This window comes from Cebus imitator, unplaced genomic scaffold, assembly GCF_001604975.1.
Source record: "Cebus imitator isolate Cc_AM_T3 unplaced genomic scaffold, Cebus_imitator-1.0 Scaffold51, whole genome shotgun sequence".
NCBI classification, from domain to species: Eukaryota; Metazoa; Chordata; class Mammalia; order Primates; family Cebidae; genus Cebus; species Cebus imitator.
In genome coordinates this window covers 9,232,513-9,250,162 of record NW_016107366.1, presented here as the reverse complement: position 1 = coordinate 9,250,162, position 17,650 = coordinate 9,232,513, and the positions used below count along the sequence as shown (strand labels likewise).

The following is a 17,650-nucleotide window of genomic DNA, read 5'->3' as shown; positions in this document are numbered from 1 at the left end:
TGGCCTGAGTGTGTGACATTGCTGTCCTCACATATGGCCAGGGCGTTTGGGGTGCTCCAACGTGCCCTGTCTTAGCCCACAAACCTTTTTTCCCTGCAGGGAGACCCTGGCATCCAAGGCATCAAAGGAGAGAAGGTGAGGGACACCGCTGTCCTGGCCGCCCTCCTCTGCCTATCTGGAAGCATTTCTGATCCTTCCTCTTCTTTCCCCAGGGGGAGCCCTGCTTGTCCTGCGGCTTGGTTGCAGGGGCCCAGCATCTTGCATCCTCCACTGGGGCCGGTGGAGAGGTGGGCTCCCCTGGCTTCGGTTTGCCTGGCCTTCCGGTGAGTGACCACTTTCTCCCAGCTCAGACCAGTTCAGCCCATCCTTGCCATACTGGTGATCTCCCTGGCTTTTCAGATCCTAGGTCTCAGGGTGGGGATCAGGAAGGAGGGGATGAGGCAGGTGTCTCAGGCTTGTCCCCTGGTCCCTCCCTCCATCCCTGTGCTGCCCCAGGCTCCTTGCCCCGGAACTTCCTCTTGGCACCTCTAACTTTAGCTGTCTAACTGAAGAAATTGTCCAGCTACCTGAAGGGCATAGTTCCTATCTTGCCTTTCTTTTTCTGGTTGGACACTGGGACCCAGGGAGCCTTGGAGGGTTGGGAATGGGGAGATGCTGTGACTCTGTCTTGGTTGTTTTTCAGGGGACAGCTGGGGCGCCAGGGCTGAAAGGAGAGAAGGTGAGACCTGAGTTAGATGTCAGGGATACTGGGGCATCTTGGTAAGGAGGCAGGGTAGGAACGGCGTGCGTGGGGAATAAGGGTAATATAAACAAGCGATTCAGATGGTAAATTCACAGTGAAATTAATTTACTAGTATTTTGCAGACTGGAATCAAAGAATTTATTTCTGAGAGTCCTTATGTTCTGTAAGAGAATTCGTTAGTGTAGGTGTGATGATAATTTAAAACTATTAAGCACATTCAAGATTACCTTACAATGTTTATAATATGTAACACTTCTTAATTGCTTATTATGTGCCAGGAACTATTCCAGATCTTGTAAGTGTATTTACTTGTTTTGCCCTCCCAGACTTTATGGGGTAGGTGCTCCATTATTCCCATTTCACAGATGAGGACACAGAGGCACAGAAAGGCCAAGTAACTTGCCCACAGTCACACAGGTGATTCGATGCAGAGCTGGGGTTGAGCTCAGGAAGCCTGGCTCCAGAGACTTGTAATCTTCACGACTCCACTAGGTCACTCAATTTCAGTGCCTGTGTGAATGTATCTGTTTATGATTTCACTGGAGACAAATGGCAGGCTTGAACTTCTGATGTAGTGTTACCCAAATGAGGGGCTCTGTGGATGTACGAGGGCACACATGTGACAAACACTGAAGTATATGTGCAGACTCAACTCTAATAGGCGAAGCCGGCAGGTCACGTCGCACATGGGACCTTTGCACCTCCTCCCCTCTTTGGCAACTCTTCCCAGCTTCTCCATCTCAGTCATCAGCTCACAGCCGGCCCCTCAAAGCCCAGCCTTGCGGTCGTCCTCAGGTCCTTCATGCCTCACACTGTCCCCTCCCTCCAGCCCACTGGGAGCCCTGACAGCTCTGCCCATGATGGCTCCGTTGCCCCTCTACTTCCCTCCACGTCCGCCACTGCCATGGTAGTCTGCGTCCCCATGGCCTGTCTCCTGCATGGTGGAATCTCCTCTGGCCTACCCGTGGCCACTGCAGACCTGCAGTAGTCTGGTTTTCACATGGTAGCTTTTTGTTTTTGTTTTTGAGACTGAGTCTCGCTCTGTTGCCCAGGCTGGAGTGCAGTGGTGTGATCTCTGCTCATTGCAACCTCTAACTCCCAGGTTCAAGCGATTCTTCTGCCTCAGCCTCCTGATTAGCTGGGATTACAGGTGCCCACAATCGCAATCAGCTAATTTTGGTATTTTTAGTAGAGATGGGGTTTTGCCATGTTAGCCAGTCTGGTCTCAAACTCCTGACCTCAAGTGATCTACCCTCCTTGGCCTCCCAAAGTGCTGGGATTACAGGCATGAGCCACCGCACCCAGCCTTCACCCGGTAGTTTGATGTGGCTTTGTAAAAGAATCAGTAATTCCCTGCTTAGAGACTTTCTGTGACTTACTTTCTACCATAGCTCCACTGTGCCGCGCAGGACCCCGGATGCCCCAGCCCCCATCTTCCACAAATTCATCCACTTCCTCCCCTTCTTCTCTTCTGGTTTACTGTGCTTCAGCCACGCGAACCTTATTCTTAGGGACTATGTCCGGACCACTCCCGCTGGTCAGATTGTATACTTGCGGTTCCCACCAGAAATGTGTAGGATGTTTTTCCTCTCTACCCTCCCCCTATTCTTTCATTGGATGACCTTATTCTCATTCTTCCGGTAATAATCAGCGTTAACACCTCTCTGAGCACCTCCACTTACTCTGTCTCATCACCTTGTTTATTTCCTTCATAGTACGTACCACTTTCAAAATGATGGTTTTAAAAGTTCTGCGTGTGCGAGCTCAACAGGCATTGCTGTTTGGCTGCTTGTGCTGTCTAGTGCCTCAGCCCAGTGCTCTGGGTGTAAAGGTGTCCAATGAGCAGCTGTTGGAAAAACGCACTCACGGTTTTGTGTGCTGAGCCAGGGCTGAGGGTGGGGCTGGATTCCATGAAGTGATGCGGGGGGCAGAAATACGGCTTCTAGCCCCTGGCTGGTCACAGACTCCCTTGGGGACCTTGGGAAAGCCCTCTTCCTCTCTGGAAATGAGAGGACAGTCTAGACATCCCGAGGGGCTGCTTTTGTTGTTATGGATTTGGGATTGCTCTAGCACCTAGACCCCATCCCCTCTTTAATCATGATGTCTGTGCTTTCTCTCAGGGTAACTTCGGGGAGGCAGGGCCAGCTGGCAGTCCAGTAAGTATGTTTTAGATGGTGACAGCTTGGGGGAGGACAAGGTGGGAGGGCTGCCCACCGCTGGAGAGCTGATAGGCATGGCCCTGGCAGACGCTGGGCATCACCTGTGGCATCTTAACATGCAGGGGCCACCAGGACCAGTGGGACCAGCAGGCATCAAAGGGGCGAAGGTGAGTCTGGGGACATTCTCCATGCTGCAGCCTGGGTGAACTTCCTGGACAGACACTCATCAGGTTCTACTTCAAACCCTCTGGGCTCCTTGCTGCCTGTCAGCCAGAGTCTCACTCCTCAGCAAGGCACCAAGACCCCTGATGACTCAGCCTTACCTTTGTTTCTTTCCTGTTCTCCCTCTACCTCTCCTGAGAGACCCCCTTGCCCAGCAGAGGTACCGTGTCAGACCCGGTGACATTCCCCAGCCCCAGGTTCCAAGCCTGGCACTAGGGCTAGGGGAACCCCCTAACTCAGTGTCCTTGCTTGGCAGGGGGAGCCCTGTGAGCCGTGCCCAGCACTGTCCAACCTTCAGGATGGGGAGATCCGTGTGGTGGCCTTGCCTGGCACGTCCGGAGAGAAGGGGGAGCCTGGGCGTCCAGGCTTTGGCCTGCCAGGAAAACAGGTGAGGTGGGATATAGGCAGGGGCCTCTGGAGTGGGGATGCGGGCCGGGCTCAGGAGAGGGGAGGGGTCCTGCCTCGGTCTCTTGACTCCCTGGGCAGTGGGGGTAGTGGGGAGGATGTGGCAGGGTCAGAGTCTCTGTCTCCAGAAGGAGCTGCCCTCACAGGTCTGTGCCCTTTATCCTGGGACAGAGTGGGCAGAAAGAGCGCCATCCTAGGACCAGAGAGACCTGGGTTCCAATCTTAGCTTTGCCTCTAAGACTTTGACTTGAGCAAGTCACCTTCTCTCAACCTCTGTTTCCTGCACAGAGTGTGGTACAGCTTGGTTACGGCGTGCGTGAAGTGCTTAGTGGCACACCATAGGCATTCGGGAAGTGGTAGCTGCCATGTGGTGATTATCGTTGCTAGTGCTTTCCTAGTAACAGGCAGCACTGCCACAGTGGACACTAAGTGCCAGGCCCTGCTGCACACGACACATTGGCTTGTCTAACCTCACAGGATCCCTGCAGGGCAGAAGCCTATACTATTTTTATCATCCCCATTTGACAGCTGAAGAAACTGAGGCACGGAAATAGATGAGCTAATTTGCCCAGGTCACCCAGGCAAGGCGTCTGGCACAAATCTCTCCTCTGAACCTGGGCAAGATTGCTTCACTAGCATGAAAGCAGAGATTTTGTTTGTTCGTTTACTGCTGTATTCCCCGGCCTGACGTGGTGCTGGGCACTTCTGGGTGGCTGGTCTGAGTAAGTGGGTGCTGGAAATGCTTTCTCCTCAGGGCAAGGCTGGAGAGCGTGGACTGAAGGGGCAAAAGGTGAGAGGGCCTCCGTGGGCATGCAGGTGGGCATGGCATCCTCTTAGATGCCCTCCTTGCCTCCTTTTTCTCCCTCCCTTGCCCCCAACCCTCAGCCCCAGTGAGTGCCTGCAGGTCCCAGGGGGTGACCTGCCCCCCGCTGGGCTGTCCTTGCCTTCCTTGAACCCCACTCCTTACAGGGTGATGCTGGGAATCCTGGAGACCCTGGAACGCCGGGCACCACTGGGCGGCCAGGGCTGTCAGGAGAGCCTGGAGTTCGGGGCCCCGCGGGGCCAAAAGGAGAAAAGGTCAGTCAGGCGGGGTGGCTGGGGTTGGGGGAGGGTTTGTTGCATAAAAAAATCAGGAGGTATGGCTCACGCCTGTAATCCCAGCACATTGGGAGGCCAAGGCAGGTGATCACGAGGTCACGACTTCAAGACCAGCTTGGCCAATATGGTGAAACCCTGTCTCTACTAAAAATACAAAAAAATTAGCCGGGCATGGTGGCACATGCCTGTAGTCCCAGCTACTCGGGAGGCTGAGGCAGGAGAATCACTTGAACCTGTGAGGCAGAGGTTGCGGTGAGCCGAGATCATGCCACTGCACTCCGGCCTGGGCGACAGAGGAGATTCTGTCTCAAAAAAACAAAAAACCAGGTGGCGCTGCAGTGAGGGAAGGACTGCAGGGGCCGCTGGGGCCTTCACGGATGTCGGAATCCCTGGGTGGCGGCTCCTCGGGGCTTCTCCTCCACCGGGAGTGTCAGGGGCCTGTTTGGATTTCCCAGGCTGAGGTGGGGGTAGCGAGGGGGCAGAGTGTTCAGAGGCATGCAGGACGTCCTGGCCTGGGTGCCAGCCCTGGCTCACGCGCTCCCGGCTGTACCCATCTCTGACCAGGGTGATGGCTGCACTGCCTGCCCCAGCCTTCAGGGGACAGTGACCGACATGGCAGGACGGCCTGGGCAGCCAGGGCCCAAAGGAGAGCAGGGCCCCGAAGGCGTAGGCCGACCCGGTAAACCCGTGAGTTGCCCGCTGTCTGGCCCTTCCCTGCCTGGGCTTTGCCACCTCTCCCTCCTGCCCCCTTTTCCCCTGCTGGGACTCCATGGGCCACCTGTGCCTCTTAGGGCCAACCCGGTCTACCAGGAGTTCAAGGGCCCCCAGGACTGAAAGGCGTGCAGGTATGTGTGAGTCTTGGGGACATGGGCAAGGGAGTGCTGGGGAGGTCCATGAGGGCAGTGGGCCTGGAGTGGGAACTGGAGGCAGCATGCAGGGCAGGGAGAAGCTGGAGGAGAAGGGGCCGGGGAGAAGGGTGAGAGGTGACTGGGGAATCTTGAGCCAGGGACTGTCCTTTTGCCTCTTCAGGGAGAGCCAGGGCCTCCAGGAAGGGGAGTCCAGGGATCCCAGGTGAGTCTCTAGCCTTTTGCCTTTGCCTGCCCCTAACGTTTCCATTAGCCAGCTACCTACTTCCGTCTGCTCTCAAACTGCAAGGCTCTGCTTGCCCCCAGATGCACAGGGCCTATTTCTGGGACCAGGGGTCAGACTGCAGCCCAGGCCTGCTGTCACTTCTGCCAGGGACTTGCCTTTGACCCCAGCCTCTCAGACCTTCAGGGTCTTCTTGGGGAGCTCTTCTGAATTTGGGCTGGCAGCTGCCCCACCCAGACCAGGCCTGCCGGTGTGGCAGGGCCAGTGGGGCTGGTTGGCTGCGGCTGCTGTGCCCCAGTCTTCCCTTTCTGACTTGCAGGGAGAGCCTGGAGCCCCGGGTTTGCCTGGCATTCAGGTACGTCTGTCTGAGTCCTGGAGGAGGATGGCAGGGGGAGGGGGCCACTCTAGGATACAGGTTAACTAAATGTGCTTCCATCTGCAGGGACTTCCAGGACCTCGGGGACCACCTGGCTCCACTGGAGAGAAGGGTGCCCAGGTGAGCCTCTGCCTCATGGGCATCGGGCCTGGAGTGTTCCAGAGTGCCCCAGCAGCAGGCACAGGGGACATGGGGACCGAGTGATGCCTATCAGAGGGCCACCCAAGACCTGTTGGGATGTGTCTCAGCTGCTGAGTTATAGCTGGCTTCCAGTTCTTCCCCCGCAACCTTTGTACCCTCTCTTACACAGGGATCTCCTGGGGTGAAAGGAGCCACCGGACCCATGGGACCTCCTGGGGCCAGTGTCTCTGGGCCTCCGGTGAGTCTACTCTGTGCTCCATGCTGGTGGTGTTGCTGAAACCAATGATGTCGCTGCTGCGAAGGGGGCTCAGGGCTGACCCTGCCCATCCCAGCAGCACAGGGGACGGGAGGAGAGAGGCCTCAGCCCAGCCCAGCCTCAGACAAGGAACCCTCACTGTTTTAGGGGAATGCTTGAACAACGCAATAATGATCACCAGCATTTTTTGAATAGTGATCATGCTGAGGCCCCGTGCTAAGCTCTAAACACAGAAATTCATGTACTCCTCCTCACATCAGCCCTGTAAGGGAACTCCCTTCATAGATCAGGAAGTTGAAGGCCAGAGGGTAAGGAGGCAGAGCCAGGGACTTGAGATAGGTCTGTCTGACCCAAAGCCCATCCCCATTCAAACCTTGGCGTCATGAGGAACATCTGACCAGTGCTACCCAGGAGAACTGTCTATGAGGATGGAAATGCTGTGTTCTGCACCCATCTCTGACCGGGGTGATGGCTGCACTGCCTGCCCCAGCCTACAGGCGACAGTGACCCATGTGGCAGGATGGCCTGGGCAGCCCCAAAGGAGAGCCACAGGTGGCTGCTGAGTGTACCTGAAATGTGGCTAGTGTGACTGAGGAACTCAATTTTAAGTGTCATTTAATTTAAAATAATTTAAATTTAAATAGCCCCATGTGGCTATTGACTACTGTATCAGACAGCACAGACCCACACCAGCAACCACTTCCAACGTAATTGGAAAGACCTTCCCTTTGTACTATTCCCCCAGTGGTTCCCATGTTTTAAAAGGTGTGTCTGTTGAACAAATTGCACAGAGTAAGTAATCGTAAGTGCATTTTCTCATTTTTAGTCATTAAGGACCTGTATAGTTGTCAGCTTCTACTCCACATGAACCTGCTAGAATTTTACGAGATAATCTAATTGCAGCCTAAATCAAATGCATGCCACCTTTCAGCCAGTCTGTTCCGTGCCAGGCGGTGGGCAAATGCATAATTTGTCTTGGGGCTTTGGTAATGTTAAAAATAGCCCAGCGAACTGTATCCTCTTCTATCTTTGCGGATCCCTAGAGAAATTCTAATTCCAGATGGGGAATTAATGATAGGAAAATGCTCCAATGTCCAAAGCAGGCAGGGACTCGCCCAAGCCCACACAGCCAGTCTGTATTGCCCTGCAGAGCTGGACAGCCAGGGTCCCTGCCTGTCCCAGGGAATCCCAGGACAAAAAGAGAGACATGGGCCAGGTCCTCAGGGAGCTTCATGTCCCAGGTGTGAGGGTGGAGGAGCCCCCAGGAAAGCAGCTATGGCGACACCCTCTGTGTGGCCAGACTGACCTCTCCTGGCCTGAGCGGACTCCATGCCGTTGCCCAAGCTGCTTTCCTATTCAGGAGAATGTTCCAGACCTCTCCTCATGCTGAATTCCATCCAACAGGCTTCCCAGTCTCAGCCTCACACGCACTAGGGTTGTGACCTTAGGCAAGTGACAGCTTCTTAAAGTCTCCAATTTCTTGTGGGTAAAATAGGGGCTGAAAACCCCCTTCTCCCGGTTGGGTCAATAGAGCTAACCTTTATGATAGGGAGGAAGCTCATCAAGCACTAGAGGGAGGAAGGAGAGAGCAGAGACTTCAGGCCACACACGCCTGGCTGCAGCAGTGCCGTTGGGTCTATGATGAAGCTTCTTCAAGGCTCAGTTTCCTTACCTGAAAACCAGAACAATACTGTCCTGCTGGGCTGGGAGGGGGTTTCCTTTCAGTGTTCTCTGACAGGTACTTGAGCAGGTGGCTGGTACCCAGACGCGCTCGGGAAATGCCAGTCTTCTTCCTCCCCCATGCCTTGGTCTCCTCCCCTGGAACATGGGCCTTGGGCTCCAGGGGAGCCTGGGGCTTCTTCTGTTTGTCCTACAGCCCTTTTCTGCAGCAGGCCCAATGGCTGGCCGCCGCCCAGTCTCACCCGCTGACTCTGGACTCTCTCCCTTTAGGGCCGTGATGGGCAGCAAGGACAGACTGGAGCCAGAGGGACGCCAGTGAGTACAGTATCTCAGGGCAGCAGGAAGCCATGGCTGGCCCAGCCTTGGCACCCCTATGCATTCACTTTCCTGTGTTTCTTCCCTGCAGGGTGAAAAGGGATCAAGGGGAGAGAAGGTGAGTCTCCAGGACCTGTGACCCATAATTCTGGGGGAATTGGCAGCCCTTCCAGCCTTCCCACCTCCAACCAGGGGAGCCTGTGCACCTGGAAGCTGCCTTGGGCTGGAGGATGGGAGTGGAGGAGGCATCCTGGTCTCTTTGTTACCTCCCAGCTCCCTGGTTTCAGGGGCTCCGCATATTCCCAACTTCACCTGGTTGCTGGCCTGGGACTCAGCCAGCATCACAGGAGACTGGAAGACTCCAGGGCCCCCTTAGAGGGCAGCTGCATTTTCAAATGGGGGCTAAGTCAGAGGATGGGGCAGGAACTCAGCTGGGAAGGACTAGTGATGAGAGGGCAGAGGGGTGAGGGGCCCCTGAGAGAAGGGCATGGAAGCCAGGGTGGGCCCAGAGGAGTGAGGCTGCAGGCATACCGAAGGCAAGATTACCTGCGCTTCGCAGACAAGGTTATCACTGGCGATCGTAACAGCAGGACTGTCGTTTGCTCAATAATCACTATGCGACAGGACCCCTGTGTACACGAATCCTTTTTGTCCTCCTGAGACTCTATGCACTTGGAATTGCTGTCCCCATTTTACAGGCGCGGAGGCTGAGGTGCAGAGAGGTTGGAAGGGCAGCCCAAGGGCACAATCCTAAGGGGCAGATCCTGGATTGAAACCCCGGCCTCTCCATCTCTACAGCGCCTGTGCCTCTCTGACGTCTGTTTCCAGGGGGCCCTTCATCTTTGTCCAGGCCTCACAAAGGCTCTTGTCTTTTCAGGGCGAGCCGGGGGAGTGCTCCTGCCCCTCTCGAGGTGATGTCATCTTCTCTGGCATGCCGGTAAGTGGCACTGAGAGCCTTCCCCCTGCCTGGGGGAGAGGACCAGCTTCAGCCTCCTCTGGTGCCAGTGTGCAAGGGCCCCACAGGGCCTCACGCCCCAGCCAGCCACCTTCCCACGCCGCCCTGCGCTTGGTGTAGACGTCGCCTATAACCTCTCCCCTTCTTTTGCGACCCCCACTCCCACCCAGGGTGCTCCGGGAATGTGGACGGGCAGCTCCTGGCAGCCGGGCCCGCAGGTGTGTGTCGCTTGTCTCCTCTGTCTCTCCGCCAGTGCCCCACGGCTTGCCCCCCCTAAACAGCTGCTCTCAGCCATAGGGCAGAGCTCTCTCCTGGCTCTGACTCTTTCTTCTCTCCCGCAGGGTCCACCAGGCATTCCCGGACCACCAGGCCCCCCTGGAGTACCTGGGCTGCAGGTAAAGGGGGACAAGAGAATGAGGAGTTTGAACTCTTGCAGTCAGGGTGGCTGCTCCAGGCTGGACCCCAAGGACAAGGACGCTGCTCCCCTGCCCCCAAAACACACGCATGCCATTTCTCACTCCTCTGTTCACCCGCCTTGCAGGGTGGCACGGAGGACCCACTGACCCTCCAGGCCAGGCTCTGTGCACTCCCGGCACTGTTTCACGGAATGCCCTGTTGCATCAGCAGCCGGGAACCCAGAATCTGGGTCAGATAATAATCCCTTATGCTGGTTCAGAGCCCGGCCCGCCGTTTTGGAGCAGCATTCAACGCTCATTCATGCTATTTTCCAGCACTGTTTAAAGTGCTGTGAATACAGTAGTGGCTAAAAATAAAAATCCCTGCCCTCTTGGAGCTTATATTCTAGTAGGAGAGACAGACAATAAGCAAGATAAATAAATAAAATATGGTGTGTTAGAAAGTGATACGTGCTAAGGAGAAAGGTAAAGCAGGGAGTGAGGACAGAAAATGGGATGAGGGCAGGAGGAGTATTTGTAAAATGTGCCGAAAAGAAGGTGATGTTTGAATCAAAACTTAAAAGCGGTGAGGAGAGAAGCTGTGAGGGACAGCCTCTGTGGCAGAGAACGCAGCCAGCCAAAGCCCCAGAGGTGGGGAGGTGCCTGATGTGTTTGGAGAATCGCAAGGAGGCCAGAGACAGTGAGGGGAGAGCACTGGGAGCCAAGATCTGTGTGGCCTTGTGAATAAAGGGTGCATTCCAGAGCCAGGTGACCTGAGCTTGAACCCCAGCTCTGCCATGTGCTAGCTGTGTGATGGTAGGCAAGTTCCTTAACCTCTCTGTGTCTCACTGCCCTCTTCTGCTAAGTGCACCTAACTCATAGGGCTTTTGTATTAAACAAATTAATGCACGTGAAGTGTATAGAACTGTGCCCATGCCTATTATCTATTATTTATATGACAAATGCTTAGGAGGCATTAGCTATCACTGTAATGAGGATGACTGCTATTATTCGTTTACATTCATTCTTTCATTCATTTGAGCCTTACATAAAAGCCCCAAAAGGAAGGCAGTATTATTATTCCTAGTCACGGCTGGACAAGCTGAGGCTCTGGAAGATAGAGTATCTTGTCTAAGGCCGCCTTACAGTAGTGGCTAAAAATAAAAATCCCTGCCCTCTTGGAGCTTATATTCTATAGGAGAGCAGACAATAAGCAAGATAAATAAATAAAATATAGTGTGTTAGGCTAGGAATTGACAATGCTAGACCAAGGCTTCCCCGTGCAAAGCACTTTCTGCCTTCTTCTGACGCTTTGCAGGACATTTCCCAGCGGTTGGCATCCCAAGCCGTGTTTTCTGGAGGTTCTAGGTGGCACAGACACCTCTTTCTGTGTGTCTGGCTCCCAGCTCCTAAGGGAGTGATTCTCACCTGAAGAAGCAGGGCAGGATCACATGGAAGCCTTTTACAAGCTACTCCTCCTTGCCCCAATGATTTGTTACATTCCATATCTTCCCTTCCCGCCCCCACCACCCTGGCACACCTCCCCTGCCACCCTGTGCTGGGAGTCTGCTCTGGTGAGCCGCTGTTGCTGATGAGAGTCTCTGCCAGGATTCCAGTTCTCTCTAGCCCATTGGAAGTGCTCAACTAAAGCCCACGCCACTTATTTGTAGCCACACATTTGCCGAGTGTCTGGGGCTTCCTGCCACACTGCCAGGAAACAGGAATCCGTCTGCAGAGGGCTTGCAGTTTGCTTGGGGAAGCATAAGAGTCATTTCAAAGTGACCCATTAATAAGCGAGAGCTGATGTAGTGTGCACCCTGCCAAGACATGCTGGGGGAATGAGGCAGAAAGAAGTGACTGCTGAGTCTGGTCCCAGGCACCCAAGTCCTCATCTAGTGCCAGTGCTTGAGACCAAGCGAGGCTGCTGCTAACAGACACCTGCCCCATGCCAGGTGGGACACAGGAGGGCCGAGCAGCTCCTTTCTTCAAGTATAGACACAGGCTCAGGGATGTACAGCACTTACTCATCCAGGGCCATATGGTCCTAGTGCTTAGTTATCTCATTTCATCTCAATCCATTTCACAGAGGAGGAAGCCGAGGCACTGAGGTTAAGAAAGGTACCTGAGGCAACAGGCAATTAGTAGGTTATTGAGACTAGGTTTAAACTCAGTCTGCATTCTTCACTTCAGCAGTAGGACAATACATCAAACGTTTAGTTCTGGGAGGTCAGGAAAACAATTACAAAGTATCAGGCTAGAACTGAGGCACTGGCCATGGAGAGGCAAGCAGGGGATGAGTAATGATTTAGGGCATAATAATTAACATGTTTGGGCCAGGTGTGATGGCTCATGCCTGTAATCCCAGCACTTTGGGAGGCTGAGGCCAGCAGATCACTTGAGGTCAGGAGTTCGAGATCAGCCTGGCCAACATGGTGAAACCCCATCTCTACTAAAAATACAAAAAGAATTAACTGGGTGTCGTGGTGCACGTCTGTAACCCCAGCTACTTGGGAGGCTGGGGCAGGAGAATCACTTGAACCCAGGAAGCGGAGGTTGCGATGAGCTGAGTGCACCACTGCACTCCAGCCTGGGCGACAGAGAGATATGTCTCAAAAAAAATAAATAGGTAAAAAATAATAATAAGGAGAAGAATTGACATGTTCAAAGCATTTTGCCTGTGCCAGGCACTGCTCTAAGACCTGATGGTGCAGGGAGGTACCAGAGGGGGCTGGCGGGAGGCTGACTCCAGGTCTGACCCAGGCCTGGTAGAGCCTGCCTGGAAATTGCTTGGGGCTGGTGATATGTTCCATTACTGGGAGCTGGGACTTGAAGGAAGGCCAGATCTCAGAGTACACCAAGGAAATCCTGTGCAGGGAGGAGCAGGCTAAGCAGCGGTGCATTCACTCAACACGTACTTAATGCGCACCTCCTCCATGTCGGGCACTGGGGATTCAAAATGGAACATACTCCCTGCATCCATGGAGTATTTAATATGCAAATGTGCCTCGTGAATCAAGGGGAACAGAGTCTGGGTAGCTTGCATCCTTACAGCCATTGTCTCCTTGAAGCCTCACCATAAACTATCCCTGTTTTATAGATAAGGAAACTGAGGCATAGAATTTTTTCCCCCAAATAACTTACCAAAAGAATTCTGTATCTAGATGAGTCTGATTGGCAAGCACCCGCCCTTGCTGTGCACATGAATGTTCTGGGGATGTCTGAGAAATGGTGCTGGAACCGTGGTTGAAAGAGGAATTAGAAGCCAGTGCCTGGCTCAACTTGTGACCTTTGGCAAGTTACTTACTCCTCTGGGTTCTTTTTTTTATTTTTATTTTTTGAGACGGAGTTTCCTTCTGTTACCCAGATGATAGTGCAGTGGCGCCATCTCAGCTCACTGCAACTTCAGTCTCCTGGGTTCAAGTGATTCTTCTGCCCCAGCCTCCCATGTAGGTGGGAACACAGGTGCACACCACCATGCCCTGCTAATTTTGGTATTTTTAGTAGAGACAGGGTTTCACCATGTTGGCCAAGCTGGTCTCAAACTCCTGACCTCAAGCGATCTGCCTGTCTCAGCCTCCCAAAGTGCTAGGATTACAGGCATGAGCCACGGTACCCAGCCTCCTCTAGGTTCTTTGTGCTATTTTTAAGGTGGAGATAACAACGCTTAGTTCAACAAGATAACTGTGATGATTAAATGAGAAAGTAGGCCGGGAACAGTGGCTCACGCCTGTAATCCCAACATTTTGAAAGGCCGAGATGTAAGGATCACTTGAGCACAGAAGTTTGAGACCAGACTGGGAAACAGCGAGACCCGGTCTCTACAATAAATACAAAAGAATTGTCAGGCGTGGTGGTGAGCACCTCTAGTCCCAGCTACTCAGGAGGGTGAGGTGGGAAGATCACCTAAGCTGAATCCGAGGCTATAGTGAGCTATAATTATGCCACTGTACTCCAGCCTAGGTGACAGAGTGAGACCCCCATCTCTAAGAAGAAAAAAAAAAAAGAAAAGGAAAGAGAAAGAGAAAATAAAGAAAAATGATTTAGCACAGAAATAAAGAGTAGTTCCATGGAAGACACTCTGCTCAATTTCTGACCTTCCTCTGAGGCGTGGGGGAAACACTTGCTGTTGGACTTGTTTTTGGGGTCACTCTTCTGGGTCTCCTTGGCTTTCCCTATAAAGGGTCGAGAGGCTCTTAAGCCAAGAATAGATGTCAGCCTTGTGCCAGCCAGGGCTCTCAGCTCTGCAGGACAAGGGGAAGAGGAGGCGGGGGGATGAGCAGGAAACAGGCTGACCAGCAGGCTGGAGAGAAGGAGCCCACTCACTCGTGTCTCTTCTTGGCTACAGGGAGTGCCTGGAAACAACGGTTTGCCAGGGCAGCCTGGGCTAACTGCGGAACTGGTGGGTACCGGCCAGGACTCCCTGTCCTTGCCCCTTCCCTGCCCTTTCCAGGGCTGATCAGGCTATGAAGCTGGCCCAGTAGCTGCAGTGGGGGTCCCTCTTCTCTCCCCCTGGTGAGGCTGGAAGGTGCATGACATGGCCCGAAGCTCCACCTGATCCCATAAGTCTCCCTGTCCCTTCCCCTCACCTGCTTGAGCTCACACATCTGTCTCTTGCAGGGATCCTTACCAATTGAACAGCACCTCCTTAAGGTAAGAGGGTACCCAGGAGGGAAGTGTGAGCTGGCGGGGGTGTCTCCTGAGGGGATTCTCTTAGTAAGTGCTCAGCTGTGTGGCACCTCGCAGAGAGAGCAGCAGTTTGCAGGGAATACACATTCCAGACATCTGTCTAAGAAGGCCTAGCTGGTGCCTGGCTTATAACAGGCCCCCGGGTGACATTTGCTGAATGAGTGCTTAAAGGAATCCTGTGAAGGTGCCCACATGGCAGATGCTGTTGGCAGAACCCAGCCCCGAAGGCTGCCCGCAGCAGCTGGCAAGGAGACGCTGCAGCACCCAAGTCACAGCACGGTCGAGCCCAGCAGCTTCCAAAGCAAAGCAGAGGGGGTGAAAGTGCAGTGGTAGGGCCCGTGAGGTTGGGTGTGGCCTGAAGAAGGCTTCAGTCGTTCTCTAGGCAATCCAGAAAGAATCCAGGGAGGATATGGATTTGAGAAGCACTTCCGGTAGTCCAAGAAAGGGGACTTGGGACCTGGTCAGAGAGTCAGCCTGTGCCAGGGCCTGTACACAGCCTTCACACCCCACCAGAGGGCTGTGACCTGGTCCGGCTTCCCAAACTGAGCAGAAGTTCCTATTGGGAACCAAGGGTGGCACAGCCCATCTTTGCTTAGCCACCTCTAGAAACGAGAGCACAGGAGTTCCTCAGGTCACCCTCAGGCTTTTGAAGGAGGCCCTTACGTTCCTGGACTTTCCTCCAGCTCAGCATCCTCAGATGTGTTGGCCTCCAGAGCCCCCCTCACCCTGGCCACCCTCTCCTGACACTGGCTAGTCAGTGCCCTGGACATCCCGTGACCCCGATGGGCCTTGGTCAGGGCAGAGCATGGGGACTCTCTACCCCTCCCCTGCTCTGAATGGCAGATTCTCCAGAAGCAGCCAGAGGAGGTTGGGGTAACCACTTAGCATCAGTTACATGTTGGATCACGGTGGGGTTGTGGCAACGAAACCCCCAGCTCTTCTCCCCTCTGCTTCTGTCAGTGCCTGGGCAGCGATGGTGGGACTCCAAATCTAGGAGTTGACATTTCTCCCTGCAATGTGTCATCTGCTGGCTTCCTCATCAAGTGCTCTGCACAGGGCCCCAAATAGAAACTGCACATAGTGTGGAGAAGGGGTCAGATGGCGCCCTGGCGCATGCTGACCTGGAGCCCAGCCACCATCTGCACCCACAGTCCAGGAGCCCTGGGGAGAGAGCGCTGTCTCTGGCCTAGGACAGGCCCACGCCACTCCAGGCTCCCACTTTCCTTAGACAGGTCATGCTGCCTCTCTTGAGTGTTGGCTTTCCCATCTCCACGATGCTTATAAGATTCCCTGCGTCACTGCACCATCAGGATGGGCTGTGATACGTGCAGGGCTTATTACGTACAATGCCCAGCATCGTGGGTGCTGAGGAAATGACAGCCATTATCACTGGGCTTGGCAGCAAGCAGTGAAGGTGAGGAGGGGCTCCTGCCTGGTTATCTGTGGACACCACACTGGCCACAAACAGGCTCCAGGCTCCTGAGTCCTCAGAAACTGCAGGCTTGTTTTCACTAGTGGGTTTGATTTTTCTGGGAAAAGGACACTTGGCTTCCTTCAAACTCTCAAGGGGGTCTGCAACCCAAAGAAGGTTAAACCCTTTCCTGTGGGGAGACCGTTCTGGTGGCGTGAGCTGGGCTGGAGCCTGTGAGCAATCCGAGATCCATCCCAGGGGCTCCTGGGAAGGGCTGGCTCCTCCCGCAGCTGTGCCTTTGCTCCCTTGGGCAGAGAAGCTGGCATTCGGAGCCAGCCTTTCCAGCTCACTCCTCGTGGCTTGTCCTCACAGTGGGTGCAGGTTGCAGGAACAGCCGGGACAGATGGTCCCTCTGCGGGCCCCTCGCCTCCGCCCACACGCCTGTCTGGAAAGTGGCTTTGGCTTAGCTCTAGCAGAGCTTCTTCCTGGAGGAAACTCAAAGCCAATTGTTGGGAGTGGGTCCCCCGAGGATGGAGCAAAGCAGCCGCAGGGATGCGGCTGGGGAGGGAGGGAAGCCTGTGGGGCAGGGAGCCCGGCTCTGGGTTCTCAGCGGGGCTCCCCAGTCAGCCCATCCTGGCCTCCCTGACCCAGGCCTCACTCCTTTCTCCACTCCCTGCTCAGAGTATCTGCGGAGACTGTGTCCAGGGGCAGAGGGCCCACCCAGCATACCTCGTGGAGAAGGGAGAGAAGGGAGACCAGGGCATCCCCGGCGTGCCAGGCCTCGACACCTGTGCCCAGGTAGGAACGACTGGGCTAGGGGTGGCCCGAGCAGGAGGGCTCCCTGGCTGCCTCACCCAACAGAGTGCCTCTCCTTGTCCCTTGCAGTGCTTTTTGTCGCTGGAGCGTCCACGGGCCGAAGAGGCCCGGGTGAGTGCCTCGCCTTTTCTCCCCTAACCATGCCCCATGCCCCGCAGGAACAGGCCCTGACTGCTCACTCTCACCATCTTTGGCCCTCTCCAGGGTGACAACAATGAGGGAGATCCTGGCTGTGTTGGAAGCCCCGGCCTGCCTGGTCCTCCCGGACTGCCAGGCCAGAGAGGAGAAGAGGTAAGACCAGGGATGGAGCCTCATCCTCAAGGGGGCTGGGACCCTGTCTGCCTTTGAGACCTTTCAGGGGCCTCCGAGGCCTCACATGACTGATGCCTCTTACCATTCTGGGCTTATCTGCTCTCCTGGCACATGGCCCCTCTGAGACACACAGGACCCAGGGCAGGACACACTCTTTCTCCCCAGCACCAAGTTGCATCCTCTGCCTGCAACACTCTTCTCCGGGGCTCATTCCTGCACTCCTTCAGCTCCGCTCAAATGTCCCTTTCTCAGAGACCTCCCCTGACCATCCTCTTTAAGTTGAACCCCACACCAGCCCCAGAGCCTCCAGTCACCCTGGTCTGCATTATACTGATCACTATTCAACCTCCTGCGTAGTGACTTCATTCAGGAACATTCCACAGGTGTCAACTCAACACCAACTATGTGCCAGTCCTGTTCTATTTTCAGTGTCCATCTCTCCCCTGGAATGTAAGTGATTTGAGGCAGGGGTTTTAATTTATTTTGTTTATGCTGTGATCTCAGCCCCTGGACTAGTGCCTGGTGCATAATAGTTGCTCAATGAATGTTCATAGGATGACTCAATGAACCAAATGAAAGATTCTAACGTCAG

The 17,650-nt window shown here is 54.5% G+C and overlaps 1 protein-coding gene across 6 annotated transcripts in view; it reads left to right on the top strand.

The window, feature by feature from the left end:
* Positions 1-17,650, top strand: part of COL16A1 (collagen type XVI alpha 1 chain) — a 53,032-nt gene that overhangs the window by 15,330 nt on the left and 20,052 nt on the right. For 4 of the 6 annotated variants that reach the window (XM_017527886.2, XM_017527885.1, XM_017527887.1 and 1 more), the window contains 24 exons: positions 100-135; positions 213-323; positions 683-718; positions 2,863-2,898; positions 3,024-3,068; positions 3,380-3,511; positions 4,283-4,318; positions 4,498-4,605; positions 5,191-5,313; positions 5,418-5,471; positions 5,656-5,697; positions 6,035-6,070; positions 6,158-6,211; positions 6,402-6,470; positions 8,439-8,483; positions 8,575-8,601; positions 9,361-9,420; positions 9,609-9,656; positions 9,780-9,833; positions 14,179-14,232; positions 14,451-14,483; positions 16,612-16,728; positions 16,816-16,857; positions 16,951-17,037. In XM_017527886.2, coding sequence (XP_017383375.1) covers positions 100-135; positions 213-323; positions 683-718; positions 2,863-2,898; positions 3,024-3,068; positions 3,380-3,511; positions 4,283-4,318; positions 4,498-4,605; positions 5,191-5,313; positions 5,418-5,471; positions 5,656-5,697; positions 6,035-6,070; positions 6,158-6,211; positions 6,402-6,470; positions 8,439-8,483; positions 8,575-8,601; positions 9,361-9,420; positions 9,609-9,656; positions 9,780-9,833; positions 14,179-14,232; positions 14,451-14,483; positions 16,612-16,728; positions 16,816-16,857; positions 16,951-17,037 — 1,485 coding nt within the window. The remainder of the gene's footprint in view (positions 1-99; positions 136-212; positions 324-682; positions 719-2,862; positions 2,899-3,023; positions 3,069-3,379; positions 3,512-4,282; positions 4,319-4,497; positions 4,606-5,190; positions 5,314-5,417; positions 5,472-5,655; positions 5,698-6,034; positions 6,071-6,157; positions 6,212-6,401; positions 6,471-8,438; positions 8,484-8,574; positions 8,602-9,360; positions 9,421-9,608; positions 9,657-9,779; positions 9,834-14,178; positions 14,233-14,450; positions 14,484-16,611; positions 16,729-16,815; positions 16,858-16,950; positions 17,038-17,650) is intronic. The other 2 variants (XM_017527889.1, XM_017527888.1) reach the window with 1 other exon arrangement.